Here is a 14,188-nt window from a genome sequence, read left to right as displayed (position 1 = left end):
CCCCCCCCCAACCCCTCCCCAGAACGGCGGCGTGTGCCAGGACGCCGAGAGCGGCACCTACATCTGCCGTTGTCCCCACGGCTTCACCGGCAGCAACTGCGAGTACTCGCAGGCTCTGCATTGTCACCCAGGTAAGGTGCCCGCCCCGTAGGGGGTGTCACCCTGTCGTGTAGGTGTGTGTGTGTGTCCCCTCCCTCGGCGGATGGGTGCTCATGGCTTGTTGCCCTGCAGAGGCGTGTGGGCCTGATGCCACCTGCATCAACCGGCCGGACGGGCAGGGCTACACCTGCCGCTGCCACCTGGGCAAGGCTGGGGAGAGGTGCACCGAGGGTGAGCGCGGCCGGGGACACGGGGACGGGGCTGGCATCGCCCTGGGGACATGGGCACGGGGTGGGAACCAACTCAGGGAGATGGGCGCAGGGCTGGGACCACCCTGGGGACATGGGCACAGGGTCGGGACCAACCCAGGGAGATGGGGACAGGGCTGGGACCATCCTGGGGAGATGGGGACATGGCTGGGGATCACCCTGGGGACATAGATATGGGGTGGGGACCACCCTGGGGACACGGGCACAGGGCTGGGACCACCATGGGGACATGGGCACAGGGCTGGGACCACCCTGGGGAGATGGGGACAGGGCTGGGACCACCCTGGGGACATGGGCACACGGTGGGGACCAACCCAGGGAGATGGGGACATGGCTGGGGACCACCCTGGGGACACAGGCATGGGATGGGGACAAACCCAGGGAGATGGGCACGGGGCTGGGACCACCTTGGGGACACAGGCATGGGGTGAGGACCACCCTGGGGACATGGGCACAGGGTGGGGACAAACCCAGGGGGACGGGCACAGGGCTGGGACCACCCTGGGGAGATGGGGACATGGCTGGGGACAACCTTGGGGACATGGGCACAGGGTGGGGACCACCCCTGGGAGATGGGGATGGGGCTGGGACCACCCTGGGGAGATGGGGTCATGGCTGGAGACCACCCTGGGGACGCGGACTCAGGGCTGGCACCACCCTGGGGACAAAAGCATGATGGGGACAGGGGATTACACACCATCTGGGGAGACAGGCGTCATGGACGTGATGGAGATGGGCCATTGGGTGCCATCCCAGGGAGATGGGCACGATGTGGTGGGGATTGGAGACCACCCTGGGGACACGGGCATGGGTCTGGGTACCACCCTGGGGACACAGGGATGGGGCTGGGGACCACCCTGGGAAGATGGGTAGGGACTGGGACTACCGTGAGGACACGGGCACCATGGGGATGGAGGTTTGGGTATGACCGTGGGGAGATGGGCACCATGGGGATGGAGGATGAGGTACCACCCCAAGGAGATGGGCACCATGGGGATGGAGGTTTGGGTACCACCGTGGGGAGATGGGCACCATGGGGATGGAGGATGGGTTACCACCCCGAGGAGATGGGCACCATGGGGATGGAGGATGAGGTACCACCGTGGGGAGATGGGCACCATGGGGATGGAGGTTTGGGTACCACCATAGGGGGAGATGGGCACCATGGGGATGGAGGATGAGGTACCACCGTGGGGAGATGGGCACCATGGGGATGGAGGTTTGGGTACCACCGTGGGGAGATGGGCACCATGGGGATGGAGGATGAGGTACCACCCCGAGGAGATGGGCACCATGGGGATGGAGGATGGGTTACCACCCCGAGGAGATGCGCACCATGGGGATGGAGGATGGGGTACCACCCCGAGGAGATGGGCATCATGGATGGAGGTTTGGGTACCACCATGGGGAGATGGGCACCATGGGGATGGAGGATGAGGTACCACCCCAAGGAGATGGGCACCATGGGGATGGAGGTTTGGGTACCACCATGGGGAGATGGGCACCATGGGGATGCGGGACGGGGTCCCATGAGCTGGATGGACACTGATGTGAGGGTGCCGCAGGCGAGGCGGTGAGCGTGCCATCCTTCAGCGAGGCGGGCGCCTTCGTCTCCTACCCGCCCCTCACCAACGTCCACCACGAGCTGCGGGTGGAGGCCGAGTTCCTGCCGCTGGCACCCGACGGGCTCCTGCTCTTCAGCGCCGGCAAAGCCGCCCCCGTCGAGGACTTCGTCGCCTTGGCCATGGCTGGTGGCCACCTCGAGTTCCGCTACGAGCTGGGCTCAGGTGGGCTGGCACAGTGACGGGGGTCCCGGTGGCACCCCGGGGGGCTGGTGGCACCAGGAACCCTGGGTATAGGTGGGGTGGCCTGGTGTTACTGGGATCCACTGGCGTCATTTGGGCCCCCAAGTGTCACCAGGATCCCTTGGCATCATTGTGGTCCCCAAGCGTCACCACGGTCCTCTGGCACCACTGGGGTCCCCAAGTGTCGCCAGGGTCCCTTGGCGTCATTGGGGTCCCTTGGCATCATTAGGGTCCCCAGGAGCTGCCAGGGTCCCTGGGCATCACTGGGGTCCCCTGGTGTCACTTGGGTCACCTGGCATCACACGGTGTCCCTTGCTGTCACTGGCATCTCCGGGCAGTGCCAGGGTTCCCTGGCATCGCCAAGGTCCCCAAATGTCACCAGGATGTCCTGGTGCCACTGGGGTCCCTTGATGTCACTGGCATGCCCTGCCATCACCTGGGTCCCCAGACACTGCCAAGCGTCCCCAGGCGTCACTGTCACTCCACCGGGGTCCCCTGGCATCACTTTGGTCCCCAGACGCTGCCAGGGTCCCTGGCCATCAGTGGGGTCCCCTGGTGTCACCGGGCTCCCCTGTCACCACTGGGGTCCCCAAGCATCACCGCGATCCCCCAGCATCACCCGGGGCACCTCCCCGGTCCCCAAGCATCCCTGGTGTCCCCCGGTGTCCCCCGACCCCCCGTGATGTCCCCATCTCGTTCCCCCCAGGCCCGGCGGTGCTGCGGAGCACCGAGCCGGTGACCCTTGGCCACTGGCACCGGGTGACAGCCGAGCGGGTGCACAAGGACGGGACGCTGCTGGTGGATGACGCCGCCCCGGTGAAACGCTCCTCGCCCGGCAAGAGCCAAGGTCTCAACCTCCGCACCCCCCTTTACTTGGGGGGCACCGAGCCCCCCCTGCACCCCCCAACCAACGCCTCCTTCCGCGGCTGCATCGGAGAGGTGAGACCCGCCCCCCCCACCCCCAACCTCCCTCCTCCCGGACACTTGGGAACCCCCACCCACCCCATCCCGGACACCCGGGTCCCCTCAGGGTGACCCCCACCCACCCCATTCCAGACACCTGGGTCCCCTTGGGGTGACCCCCACCCACCCTATTCTGGCCAACTGGGTCCCCTGGGGACCCCCACCCACCCCAACCCAGACGCCTGGGTCCCCTGGGGACCCCCATCCACCCCATCCCGGACGCCTGGGTCCCCTCAGGGTGACCCCCACCCACCCCATCCAAAACATTTGGGTCCCCTCTGGGTGACGCCCATCCTGGACGCATGGGTCCCCTTGGGGTGGCCCCCACCCACCCCATTCTGGACACCTGGGTCTCCTGGGGACCCCCATCCCGGGCGTCTGAGTCCCCTGGGGACCCCCACCCATCCCATCCCAGACACCTGGGTCCCCTGCAGACCCCCACCCACCCCATCCAAAACATCTTGGTCCCCTCAGAGTGACCCCCATCCCAGATGCCCGGGTCCCCTTGGGGTGACCCACACCCATCCCAGACGCCTGGGTCCCCACAGAGTGACCCCCATCCCGGACACCTGGGTCCCCTCGGGGTGACCCCCACCCACCCCATCCCAGACTCCTGTGTCCCTTTGGGGTGACCCCCATCCTGGACGCCCGGGTCCCCTCAGGGTGACACACACACACACACACACACAGACACAGACACACACAGACACACACACACACACACACACACACACACCGGTGTCCCCCGTCCCCCCCCCAGGTCTCCATCAACGGGAAGAAGGTGGATTTGTCCTACAGCTTCCTGCGGAGCCGCGGCGTGGGGCAGTGTGGGCAGCGCTCGCCCTGCCTGCGGGCTGCCTGCCTGCACGGGGGCCGCTGCCTGCCCCTGCCCGCTGGCACCCCCCCGCACCGCTGCCTCTGCCCCCCCGGCTTCACCGGTGAGCGCGGGGACGGGGACGGGTGGGGGCACGGGGCACGCGCGGCTCGTGGAGGGGCGCTGGGTGCGCCGCTGCGCACGCGTGTGCACTGCATGCGCACGTGTGCTGCGTGTGTACTGTGCATGCGTGTGTACTGTGCATGCCTGTGTGCTGCACGCACATGCGTGCTGTGTGTGTACTGTGCACGCGTGTGCGCGGTGCATGCCTGTGTGCTGCATGCGCACGTGTGCTGCGTGTGTACTGTGCATGCCTGTGTGCTGCATGCGCACGCGTGCTGCGTCTGTATTGTGCACGCGTGTGCGCGGTGCATGCCTGTGCGCTGCATGCGCACGTGTGCGGTGCATGCCTGTGCGCTGTGCACACATGTGTGCTGCATGTGCACGCCTGCTGTGCACGCGTGTGCGCTGCATGTGTACTGTGCACGCGTGTGCACAGTGCATGCCTGTGCGCTGCATGCGCATGTGTGCTGCGTGTGTACTGTGCACGCGTGTGCGCGGTGCATGCCTGTGCGCTGCATGCACACGTGTGCGGTGCATGCGTGTGCGCTGTGCACACGTGTGCTGCATGTGCATGCCTGCTGTGCACGCGTGTGCACTGCATGTGCACGTGCGCTGCATGTGTACTGTGCACGCGTGTGCACGGTGCATGCCTGTGCGCTGCATGCGCATGTGTGCTGCGTGTGTACTGTGCACGCGTGTGTACTGTGCATGCCTGTGTGCTGCACGCACACGCGTGCTGTGTGTGTACTGTGCACGCGTGTGCGCGGTGCATGCCTGTGTGCTGCATGCGCACGTGTGCTGCGTGTGTACTGTGCATGCCTGTGTGCTGCATGCGCACGCGTGCTGCGTCTGTATTGTGCACGCGTGTGCGCGGTGCATGCCTGTGCGCTGCATGCGCACGTGTGCGGTGCATGCCTGTGCGCTGTGCACACATGTGTGCTGCATGTGCACGCCTGCTGTGCACGCGTGTGCGCTGCATGTGTACTGTGCACGCGTGTGCACAGTGCATGCCTGTGCGCTGCATGCGCATGTGTGCTGCGTGTGTACTGTGCACGCGTGTGCGCGGTGCATGCCTGTGCGCTGCATGCACACGTGTGCGGTGCATGCGTGTGCGCTGTGCACACGTGTGCTGCATGTGCATGCCTGCTGTGCACGCGTGTGCGCTGCATGTGCACGTGCGCTGCATGTGTACTGTGCACGCGTGTGCACGGTGCATGCCTGTGCGCTGCATGCGCATGTGTGCTGCGTGTGTACTGTGCATGCCTGTGTGCTGCACGTGCACATGTGCTGCGTGTGTACTGTGCACGCATGTGCACAGTGCATGCCTGTGCGCTGCATGCACACGTGTGCGGTGCATGCGTGTGCGCTGTGCACACGTGTGCTGCATGTGCATGCCTGCTGTGCACGTGTGTGCGCTGTGCACACGCGTGTGTGCTGCATGTGCACGTGTGCTGCGTGTGTACTGTGCACGCATGTGCGCGGTGCATGCCTGTGTGCTGCATGTGCACATGTGCTGGGCGTGCATGCAGGTGTGCTGCGTGTGTACTGTGCACACGTGTGCACGGTGCATGCCTGTGCGTTGCATGCGTGTGCGCTGCATGTGCACATGTGCTGCATGTGTACTGTGCACGCGTGTGCGCGGTGCATGCCTGTGCGCTGCATGCGCACTTGTGCTGGGCATGTGTGCGCTGTGCACGCATGTGTGCTGTGCGTGTGTGTGTGCTGCATGTGCACGCCTGCTGTGCATGCGTGTGTGCTGTGCATGCGTGTGTGCTGCATGTGCACGCCTGCTGTGCATGCGTGTGTGCTGTACGTGTGTGTGTGCTGTATGTGCACGTGTGCGGTGCATGCATGTGCGCTCTGCATGCGTGTGCACTGCACGTGCATGCGTGCTGTGCAGGTGTGCGTGCTGTGGGCACGCGTGTTGCATACGCACACGTGCAGTGCACGTGCATCGTGCGTGCGTGTGCACTGCGTGTGCGGATGTGTGTGCTGTGCATGCGTGTGTGCTGCACGTGCGCATCTACGGTGTGGGTGTGTGCGCTGTGCACACGCGTGTGTGCTGCATGTGCACATGTGCTGCCTGTGTGCTGCATGTGCACCCCTGCTGTGCAGGTGTGTGCGCTGTGTGCACGCGTGTTGCATACGCACACGTGCCGTGTGTGTGCGTTGTGCATGTGTGTGCGCTGTGTGTGCATGCATGTGTGCTGTGCATGCGTGTGTGCTGCATGTGCACGCCTGCTGTGCATGCATGTGTGCTGCATGTGCACGTGTGCTGCGCATGTGTGCGCTGTGCGTGCTGGTGTGCTGCATGTGCAGTGCGTGCATGCATGCCGCGTGTGCATGTCTGCTGGCGGTGTGCGTGCGCAGGGCCTGCCTGTGTGCTGCATGTGCATGACTGCTGTGCACGCGTGCGCACTGTGCATGCACGTGTGCTGCGGGCACGTGTGCGCGCTGTGCATGCCTGTGTGCCTGTCTGCTGTGCATGCGCGTGCCCGGTGCATATATGTGCTGCAGTAAGGTGTGCTGTGCGTGCGTGTGTGCTGCGTGTGCACGTGTGCAGTGCGTGCGTGTGCTGTGCATGCTTGTGCTGCACATACGTGTGTGTCGTGCATGCACGCGCACTGCATGTGCATGTGCGCTATGCATGCCTATGTGCACATCTGCTGTGCGTGCACGTGCCTGGTGCATATATGTGCTGCAGAAACGCACGCTGTGCATGCCGGTGTGCTGCGTGCGCGTGTGTGCTGTGCATGCATGTATACCGTGCATGCGTGTGCGTGCTGTGCGTGTATGTGTGCTGCGGATGCACGCGTGCTCTGCGCGCATGTACGCTGTGCATGCACGTGTGCTCTGCATGCCTGCGTACAGTGCATGCACAAGCAGCGTGCATGCATGTTTGCAGTGCATGCGTGTGCACTGTGTGAGCAAGCGTCTGCACCGTGCACACCTGTGTGCTGCACGTGCGTGTGCGTGCTGTGGCTGCACGTGCACCGTGCGTGTGCATGTGCTGCAGAAGCCCGTGTGCTGTGCGTGCATGCGCGTGCACTGCACGGCCGCGTGCTGCGTGTGTGTGTGCTGTGCGTGCACGTGCCTGCGCTGCGTGGGCGTCTGTGCCGCGTGTGCACGCGTGCTGCCCGTGCCTGTGTGCGGTTCACAAGCGGGCGCATCTGCTGCGTGTGCGTGTGCGCATTGCCTGATGCGTGCGCGCGCGCGTGTGGTGCGTGCAGTTGGCGTGCGCGCGCCTGGTTGCGCGTGTGCGCGTATGTCTGCGCGCAGCGTGTGCCGGTTGCACGTGTGCGTGGCACGCGCCCGCGTGCACTGAGGGTGCTGGGCGCGCGCCCGCGCTCCTCCCACGCGTGCTCGGGTGACCACCCCGCTCACCCGGTGGCACCCCGCTGTGTCCCCAGGGCCGCGCTGCGAGCGGGAGGAGGATCGCTGCCTGCACCGCAACCCCTGCCTGCACGGCGGCACCTGCAAGGACAACGCCTGCCTCTGCCCGCAGGGCTACAGCGGGCCCTACTGCCAGCACAGTGAGTGGGGACACTGGGGACACCTGGGGACACTTGGGGACGGGGATGGGGAGGGGATGACAGGTGCCACCCTGTCCCCGACCCCTCCTCGTCGCCCGCAGGCTCGGCGCTGGCGGAGCTGGAGCAGGACTGGCAGGAAGGCAGCGGGGGCGGCGGTAGGTGCCTGCACCCCTTTTCCCCCCCTTTTTGTACCCAAAAGCCACACCGCTGGGGGTGGCGGCTGGGGGTGGTGTCCCCCCCCCGTCACCGTCCCCCTCGCCTCCTCCGCCCCCCCCACGTCTCCCCACAGATGCCCCCGGACAGTTCAGCGCCGCTTTCCGCGACGGCTCCTACCTGGCCCTGCCCGGTCACCTCTTTCCCCGCGGGTGAGTGACGCCGGGGACGGGGCACCCTCAGCAGGTGCTGCACCCCCCACCCCTGCCCTATTGCACCCTGAGGGGGTGCAGCCTCCCCGGAAAAGGCGGGGGGGTGGGGGGGCGTACACCTTTTCCCATGGCGGTGCAGCACTCCCTGCAGTGTTGCACCCATGGCAGCGTTGCACCCGTCGCAGTGTTGCACCCATGGCAGTGTTGTACCCTTCCCGTAGCATTGCACCCTGGCTGCAGCGCTGCACCCGTCGCAGCATTGCACCCATCGCAGCATTGCATCCGTCACACTATTGTACCCGTCGCAGCGTTGCACCCGTCGCAGTATTGCACCCATCGCAGCGTTGCACCCTTTTCATAGCATTGCACCCTGGCTGCAGCGCTGCACCCATCGCAACGTTGCACCCATCGCAGTATTGCATCCGTCACACTATTGCACCCATGGCGGCGTTGCACCCATCGCAGTGTTGCACCCTTCCCGTAGCATTGCACCCTGGCTGCAGCGTTGCACCCATCGCAGCATTGCACCCATGGCAGCATTGCACCCATGGCAGTGTTGTACCCTTCCCGTAGCATTGCACCCTGGCTGCAGCGCTGCACCCATCGCAACGTTGCACCCATCACAGTATTGCACCCATGGCAACGTTGCAGCCTTCCCATGGCATTGTACCCTGGCTGCAGCACTGCACCCATTGCAACGTTGCATCCGTCACAGGGTTGCACCCATGGCAGCGTTGCACCCGTGGCAGCGTTGCACCCATGGCAGTGTTGCACCCTTGCCGTAGCGTTGCACCCTGGCTGCAGCGCTGCACTCATAGCAGTGTTGCACCCATCACAGCGTTGCACCCATCGCAGTGTTGCACCCTTTTCATAGCATTGCACCCTGGCTGCAGTGTTGCACCCATGGCAGCGTTGCACCCATCACAGCATTGCATCCGTCACACTATTGCACCCATGGCAGCATTGCACCCATGGCAGTGTTGCACCCTTCCCGTAGCGTTGCACCCTGGCTGCAGCGTTGCACCTGTCGCAGTATTGCACCCATTGCAGCATTGCACCCTTCCCATAGCATTGCACCCATCGCAGCATTGCATCCATCACAGGGTTGCACCCATGGCAGCGTTGCACCCTTCCCATAGTGTTGCACCCTGGCTGCAGTGCAGCACCCATGGCAGTATTGCACCCATCGCAGTGTTGCACCCATCACAGCGTTGCACCCATGGGCAGCATTACACCCATCGCAGCATTACACCCATCGCAGTGTTGCGCCTTTCCCAAGGCGTTGCAGCGTTGCACCCATGGCAGCATCGCACCCTTCCCACTGCGTTGCACCCTCCCAGGCTGCTGCACCCCTTCCGGCAGCGTTGCGCCCGTCGCCGCGTTGCCCCCATTGCCGCATCGCACCCTTGCCGTGGCGCTGCACCCACTGCAGCGCTGCACCCTTCCCGGGGTGCCGCACCCTTCCCGCTGCGTTGCACCCTTCCTTCCTACGGCACTGCACCCTCCCAGGGTGCTGCGCCCCTTGGGCCCTTGCATCCTTTCTAGGGCCCTGCACCCATCGTGGCATCGCGCCCCGCCTGGTATCCTGCATCCCATCCTGGGTGCTGCGCCCTTCCCGGGGTGCTGCATCCATCGCGGCATTGCACCCTTCCAGGGTGCTGCAATCTTCACGGGGTGCTGCACCCACCCCAGGGTGCTGCATCCATCATGGCGTTGCACCCTTCCAGGGTGCTGCACCCTTCTTAGGGGTGCTGCACCTTTCTGGGGTGCTGCACCCACCCCAGAGTGCTGCATCCATCATGGCGTTGCACCCTTCCAGGGTGCTGCACCCTTCTTGGGGGTGCTGCACCTTTCCGGGGTGCTGCGGCCACCCTGGGCTGTTGCACCCTTCCCGGGGTGCTGCATCCATCGTATTATTGCATCCTTCCCAGGGTGCTGCACCCCTCGTGCTGTGGCACCCTTCCCGGGGTGCTGCACCCATCATGGCACTGCACCCCTCCTGGTATCCTGCACCCATTGCATCCCATCCTGGGTGCCGCACCCACCCCAGGGTGCCGCATCCATCACAGCGTTGCACCCTTCCAGGGGTGCTGCAACCTTCACAGGGTGCTGCGCCCACCCCAGGGTGCCGCATCCATCACGGTGTTGCACTCTTCCAGGGGTGCTGCGGCCGCCCTGGGCTGTTGCACCCACCCCGGGGTGCTGCACCCAGAATAGCATTGCATTCTTCTCAGGGTGCTGCACCCACCGAGCCGTTGCATCTATCCCGGGGTGCTGCCTCCATCGTGGTGCTGCACCCATCCTGGGGTGCTGCAACCTTCCCGGGGTGCTGCACCCATCGTGGCATTGCATCCTCCCAGGGTGCTGCACCTTTCCTGGGACGCTGCACCCATCGTGGTGTTTCACCCTTCCTGGGGGGTGCTGCACCCCCCCCGGGGTGCTGCACCCATCATGGCGTTGCACCCTTGCCTGGGGGTGCTGCAGCCTTCACAAGGTGCTGCACCCACTCCAGGGTGCCGCATCCATCACGGTGTTCCACCCTTCCCAGGGGTGCTGCACCTTTCCCGGGGGTGCCGCACCCACCCCGGGGTGCTGCACCCACCGAGCCGCCCCCCCCTTTTCCTTGCAGCCCCCCCGAGGCGCCCGAGACCATGGAGCTGGAGCTGCGGACGGGCAGCGCCGAGGGGCTGCTGCTGTGGCACGGGGCGGTGAGCGGGGCGGGGGGACACCGCCGGGGAGGGGATCAGGGTGCTGAGCCCCCCCCCCCCCTCCTCGGGGTGGGGGGTCAGGGTGCCCCCCCGCCCCGCTCACCGCCCCGCTGCGCCCGCAGGAGCCCGGCGAGGGAGGCAAAGCCAAAGATTTCATTGGCCTCGGCTTGAAGGACGGGCACCTGGTGTTCAGGTGAGCGGGGGGTCCCGGTGTCACCCCAGGGTGCCCCCTCCCACCCAAAGGTGCCCTATGCCACCCCAGGGTGCCCCGTGCCACCCAAGGGTGCCCCCAGCACTGAGCCCATGCCACCCCCACAGCTACCAGCTGGGCAGTGGTGAGGCCACCATCGTCTCTGAAGACCCCATCAACGACGGCGAGTGGCACCGGGTGACGGTGACGAGGTGGGTGGGGGTCAGGGTGGGGGCCGGGCGGGGGTCGCGGTGCGGGTGCTGATGGGTGCCGTGCAGGGAGGGCCGGCACGGGCGGCTGCAGGTGGACGGGGAGGAGCCGGTGAGCGGAGAGTCACCGGGAGCCAACATCATGGCCAACACCCAGGGCAGCATCTACGTCGGTACGGTGGCACCTGGGGGACACGTCGGGACACGGGGTGGACGTGGGATGGGACATGGGACGAGATGGGGAGTGGGACACAGGGTGGACGTGGGATGGGACACGGGATGAGATATGGAATGGGACACGGGGTGGACATGGGATGGGACACGGGGTGAGACATGAGGTGGGACACAGGATGGACGTGGGGTGGGACACAGGGTGAAACGTGGGATGGGACACGGCTTGGACAGGGGATGGGACATGGGATGGACATGGGCTGGGACATGGAATGGGACACAGAATGGGACACAGGACGGAACATGGGATGGGCTGTGGAATGTACATTGGATGGGGCACAGGACAAGGACACCAGAAGGGGACACCTGATGGGACATGAGATGGGGCACAGGATGAGACATGGGATGGGGCAGAGGATTGACATAGGATGGGACATGGGGTGGACATGGGAAGGGGACACACCTGATGGGACATGGGACAGGGCACAAGATGGCTGTGGAATGGGATGTGGGATGGACACTGGATGGGACATAGGAGAGGGCATGGGATGGGATGGGAAACCTGGTGGGACATGGGATGGGATGTGGCATGGGACACCTGATGGGACGTGGGGTGAGAGATGGGAGAGGGCACGGGATGGACATGGGATGGGACACCGGATGGGATATGGGATGGGGCATGGGATGGACGTGGGATGGGACTCTGGATGGACATGGGATGGGACACATGATGGCCAAGGGATGGGACATGAGATGAACATGGGATGGGACACGGGATGGACATGGGCTGTGGACACCTGGTGGGACGTGGGATGGACAAGGGATGGAACACGGGACGGACATGGGCTGTGGACCCCTGGTGGGACATGGGATGGGACTCGGGATGGATATGGGATGGGACACATGATGGACAAGGGATGGGACACGAGACGGACATGGGATGGGACATGGGATGGCCATGGGCTGTGGACGCCTGGTGGGACGTGGGATGGGACGTGGGATGGACATGGGCTGTGGACACCTGGTGGGACGTGGGATGGGATGTGGGATGGACATGGGATGGGACACATGATGGACAAAGGATGGGACACGAGATGGACATGGGATGGGACATGGGATGGCCATGGGCTGTGGACGCCTGGTGGGACGTGGGATGGGACGTGGGATGGACATGGGGTGGGACACTGGATGGACATGGGCTGTGGACACCTGGTGGGACATGGGATGGGACTCGGGATGGATATGGGATGGGACAGATGATGGACAAGGGATGGGATGTGGGATGGACGTGGGGTGGGACACTGGATGGACATGGGCTGTGGACGCCTGGTGGGATGTGGGATGGGACATGGGATGGACATGGGCTGTGGACACCTGGTGGGACATGGGATGGGATGTGGGATGGACGTGGGGTGGGACACTGGATGGACATGGGCTGTGGACGCCTGGTGGGATGTGGGATGGGACATGGGATGGACATGGGCTGTGGACACCTGGTGGGACATGGGATGGGATGTGGGATGGACGTGGGGTGGGACACTGGATGGACATGGGCTGTGGACACCTGGTGGGACATGGGATGGGACAGATGATGGACAAGGGATGGGACACGAGATGGACATGGGATGGGACGTGGGATGGACAGGGGCTGTGGACACCTGGTGGGACATGAGATGGGACAGATGATGGACAAGGGATGGGACACGAGATGAACATGGGGTGGGACGTGGGGTGGGACGTGGGATGGGACGTGGGATGGACAGGGGCAGGGGCCACAGGAGAGGACACCAGGTGAGCCCAGCAGGTGGCCCCACACCCATGTGTCCCCCTGTGTCCCCCCCGTGTCCCCCGCAGGCGGCGCCCCGGACCCCCGCAGCCTGACGGCCGGCAAGTTCACCTCGGGCATCACCGGATGCCTGCGGGGGCTGGCGCTGGCGCCCGCCGGGGCCCCCCGGCACCCCATCGACCTGCGGCACGGCGCGGTGGGGGGCTCCCCCGCCCCCCCCCTGCCCCTCCTAACCCCCTCCCCCCAATGTATTTTGGGGGGAATTTGGCCAATTTTATTCTTTTCCAAAAAAAAAAAAGAAAAGCCAGGAGGAAACGGTGCTTCGCTGCCCCGGGGTGACTCCGGGGGGGGGGGGGTGGGGGGGCCGGGACCCCCAAAAATGTTTACACACACACACACACACACACACACACACACACCCCGCCGCCCTGGTGCCCGGCGGGGTGGGGGCGCGAGGGACAATCGGGGTGCTGGGGGGGCCCCCCCCATGGGGGACAGCTATTAAAGGAGAGAGAACCAGCCCGGCTGCCGTGTCTGGGGGGCTGCGCCGCGGGGGGCGGGGGGGGGCATGGTATGGCGGGGGGGGGGGGGAGGTGTGATAGGGGGGGTATGGTATGGGGGATATGGTATGGATGGGGGGTATGGGGGGGGGAGAGTGGTGTGTGAGGTATGGTATGGGGGTATGGGGGGGGGTGATATAGGGGGTGGGGGGATGTGGTATGGGCGGTGATACGGGGGGGGTGATATAGGGGGATACGGTATGGGGTGGGTGATATGGGGGGGGTATGGTATGGGGGGGGTGATTTGGAGGTTATGGGGGGTATGGTGGGGAGGGTCCTATGTGGGGTGTGGTATGGGGGGGGGCGATATGGAGGGGGTATGGTATGGGGGGGGGGGCGATATGGAGGGGGTATGGTATGGGAGGGGTATGATGGGGGGGTGGGGGGGGAGGGTAGTATGGGGGTATGGTATGGGGGGGTGGTATGGGGGGGTGGTATGGGGGGTATGGGGAGATAATGGTATTGGGGGGGTGATATGGGGGTTGATTTGGGGGTTATGGGGGGGTATGGTATGGGGGGGTATGGGGGGATATGGTATTGGGGGGGTGATATGGGGGGGTATGGTATGGGGGGGTGATATGGGGGTTATGGTA

General features: G+C 65.1%; 1 protein-coding gene across 1 annotated transcript in view; it reads left to right on the top strand.

Annotated features, from left to right (window-relative positions):
- HSPG2 (heparan sulfate proteoglycan 2) overlaps positions 1 to 13,548 on the top strand; it is a gene marked incomplete at its 5' end in the record, with an annotated part of 55,468 nt that extends 41,920 nt beyond the window's left edge. The window contains 13 exon segments of the mRNA XM_054222685.1: positions 23 to 131; positions 232 to 330; positions 1,934 to 2,155; positions 2,880 to 3,112; positions 3,897 to 4,074; positions 7,484 to 7,606; positions 7,708 to 7,761; positions 7,896 to 7,971; positions 10,601 to 10,679; positions 10,802 to 10,872; positions 10,998 to 11,081; positions 11,148 to 11,251; positions 13,104 to 13,548. Coding sequence (XP_054078660.1) covers positions 23 to 131; positions 232 to 330; positions 1,934 to 2,155; positions 2,880 to 3,112; positions 3,897 to 4,074; positions 7,484 to 7,606; positions 7,708 to 7,761; positions 7,896 to 7,971; positions 10,601 to 10,679; positions 10,802 to 10,872; positions 10,998 to 11,081; positions 11,148 to 11,251; positions 13,104 to 13,540 — 1,869 coding nt within the window.
- Positions 13,549 to 14,188: the final 640 nt, after the last annotated feature.

This window comes from Rissa tridactyla, chromosome 16 (assembly GCF_028500815.1).
Source record: "Rissa tridactyla isolate bRisTri1 chromosome 16, bRisTri1.patW.cur.20221130, whole genome shotgun sequence".
NCBI lineage: Eukaryota > Metazoa > Chordata > Aves > Charadriiformes > Laridae > Rissa > Rissa tridactyla.
This window is presented reverse-complemented; position numbering and strand designations above follow the sequence as displayed.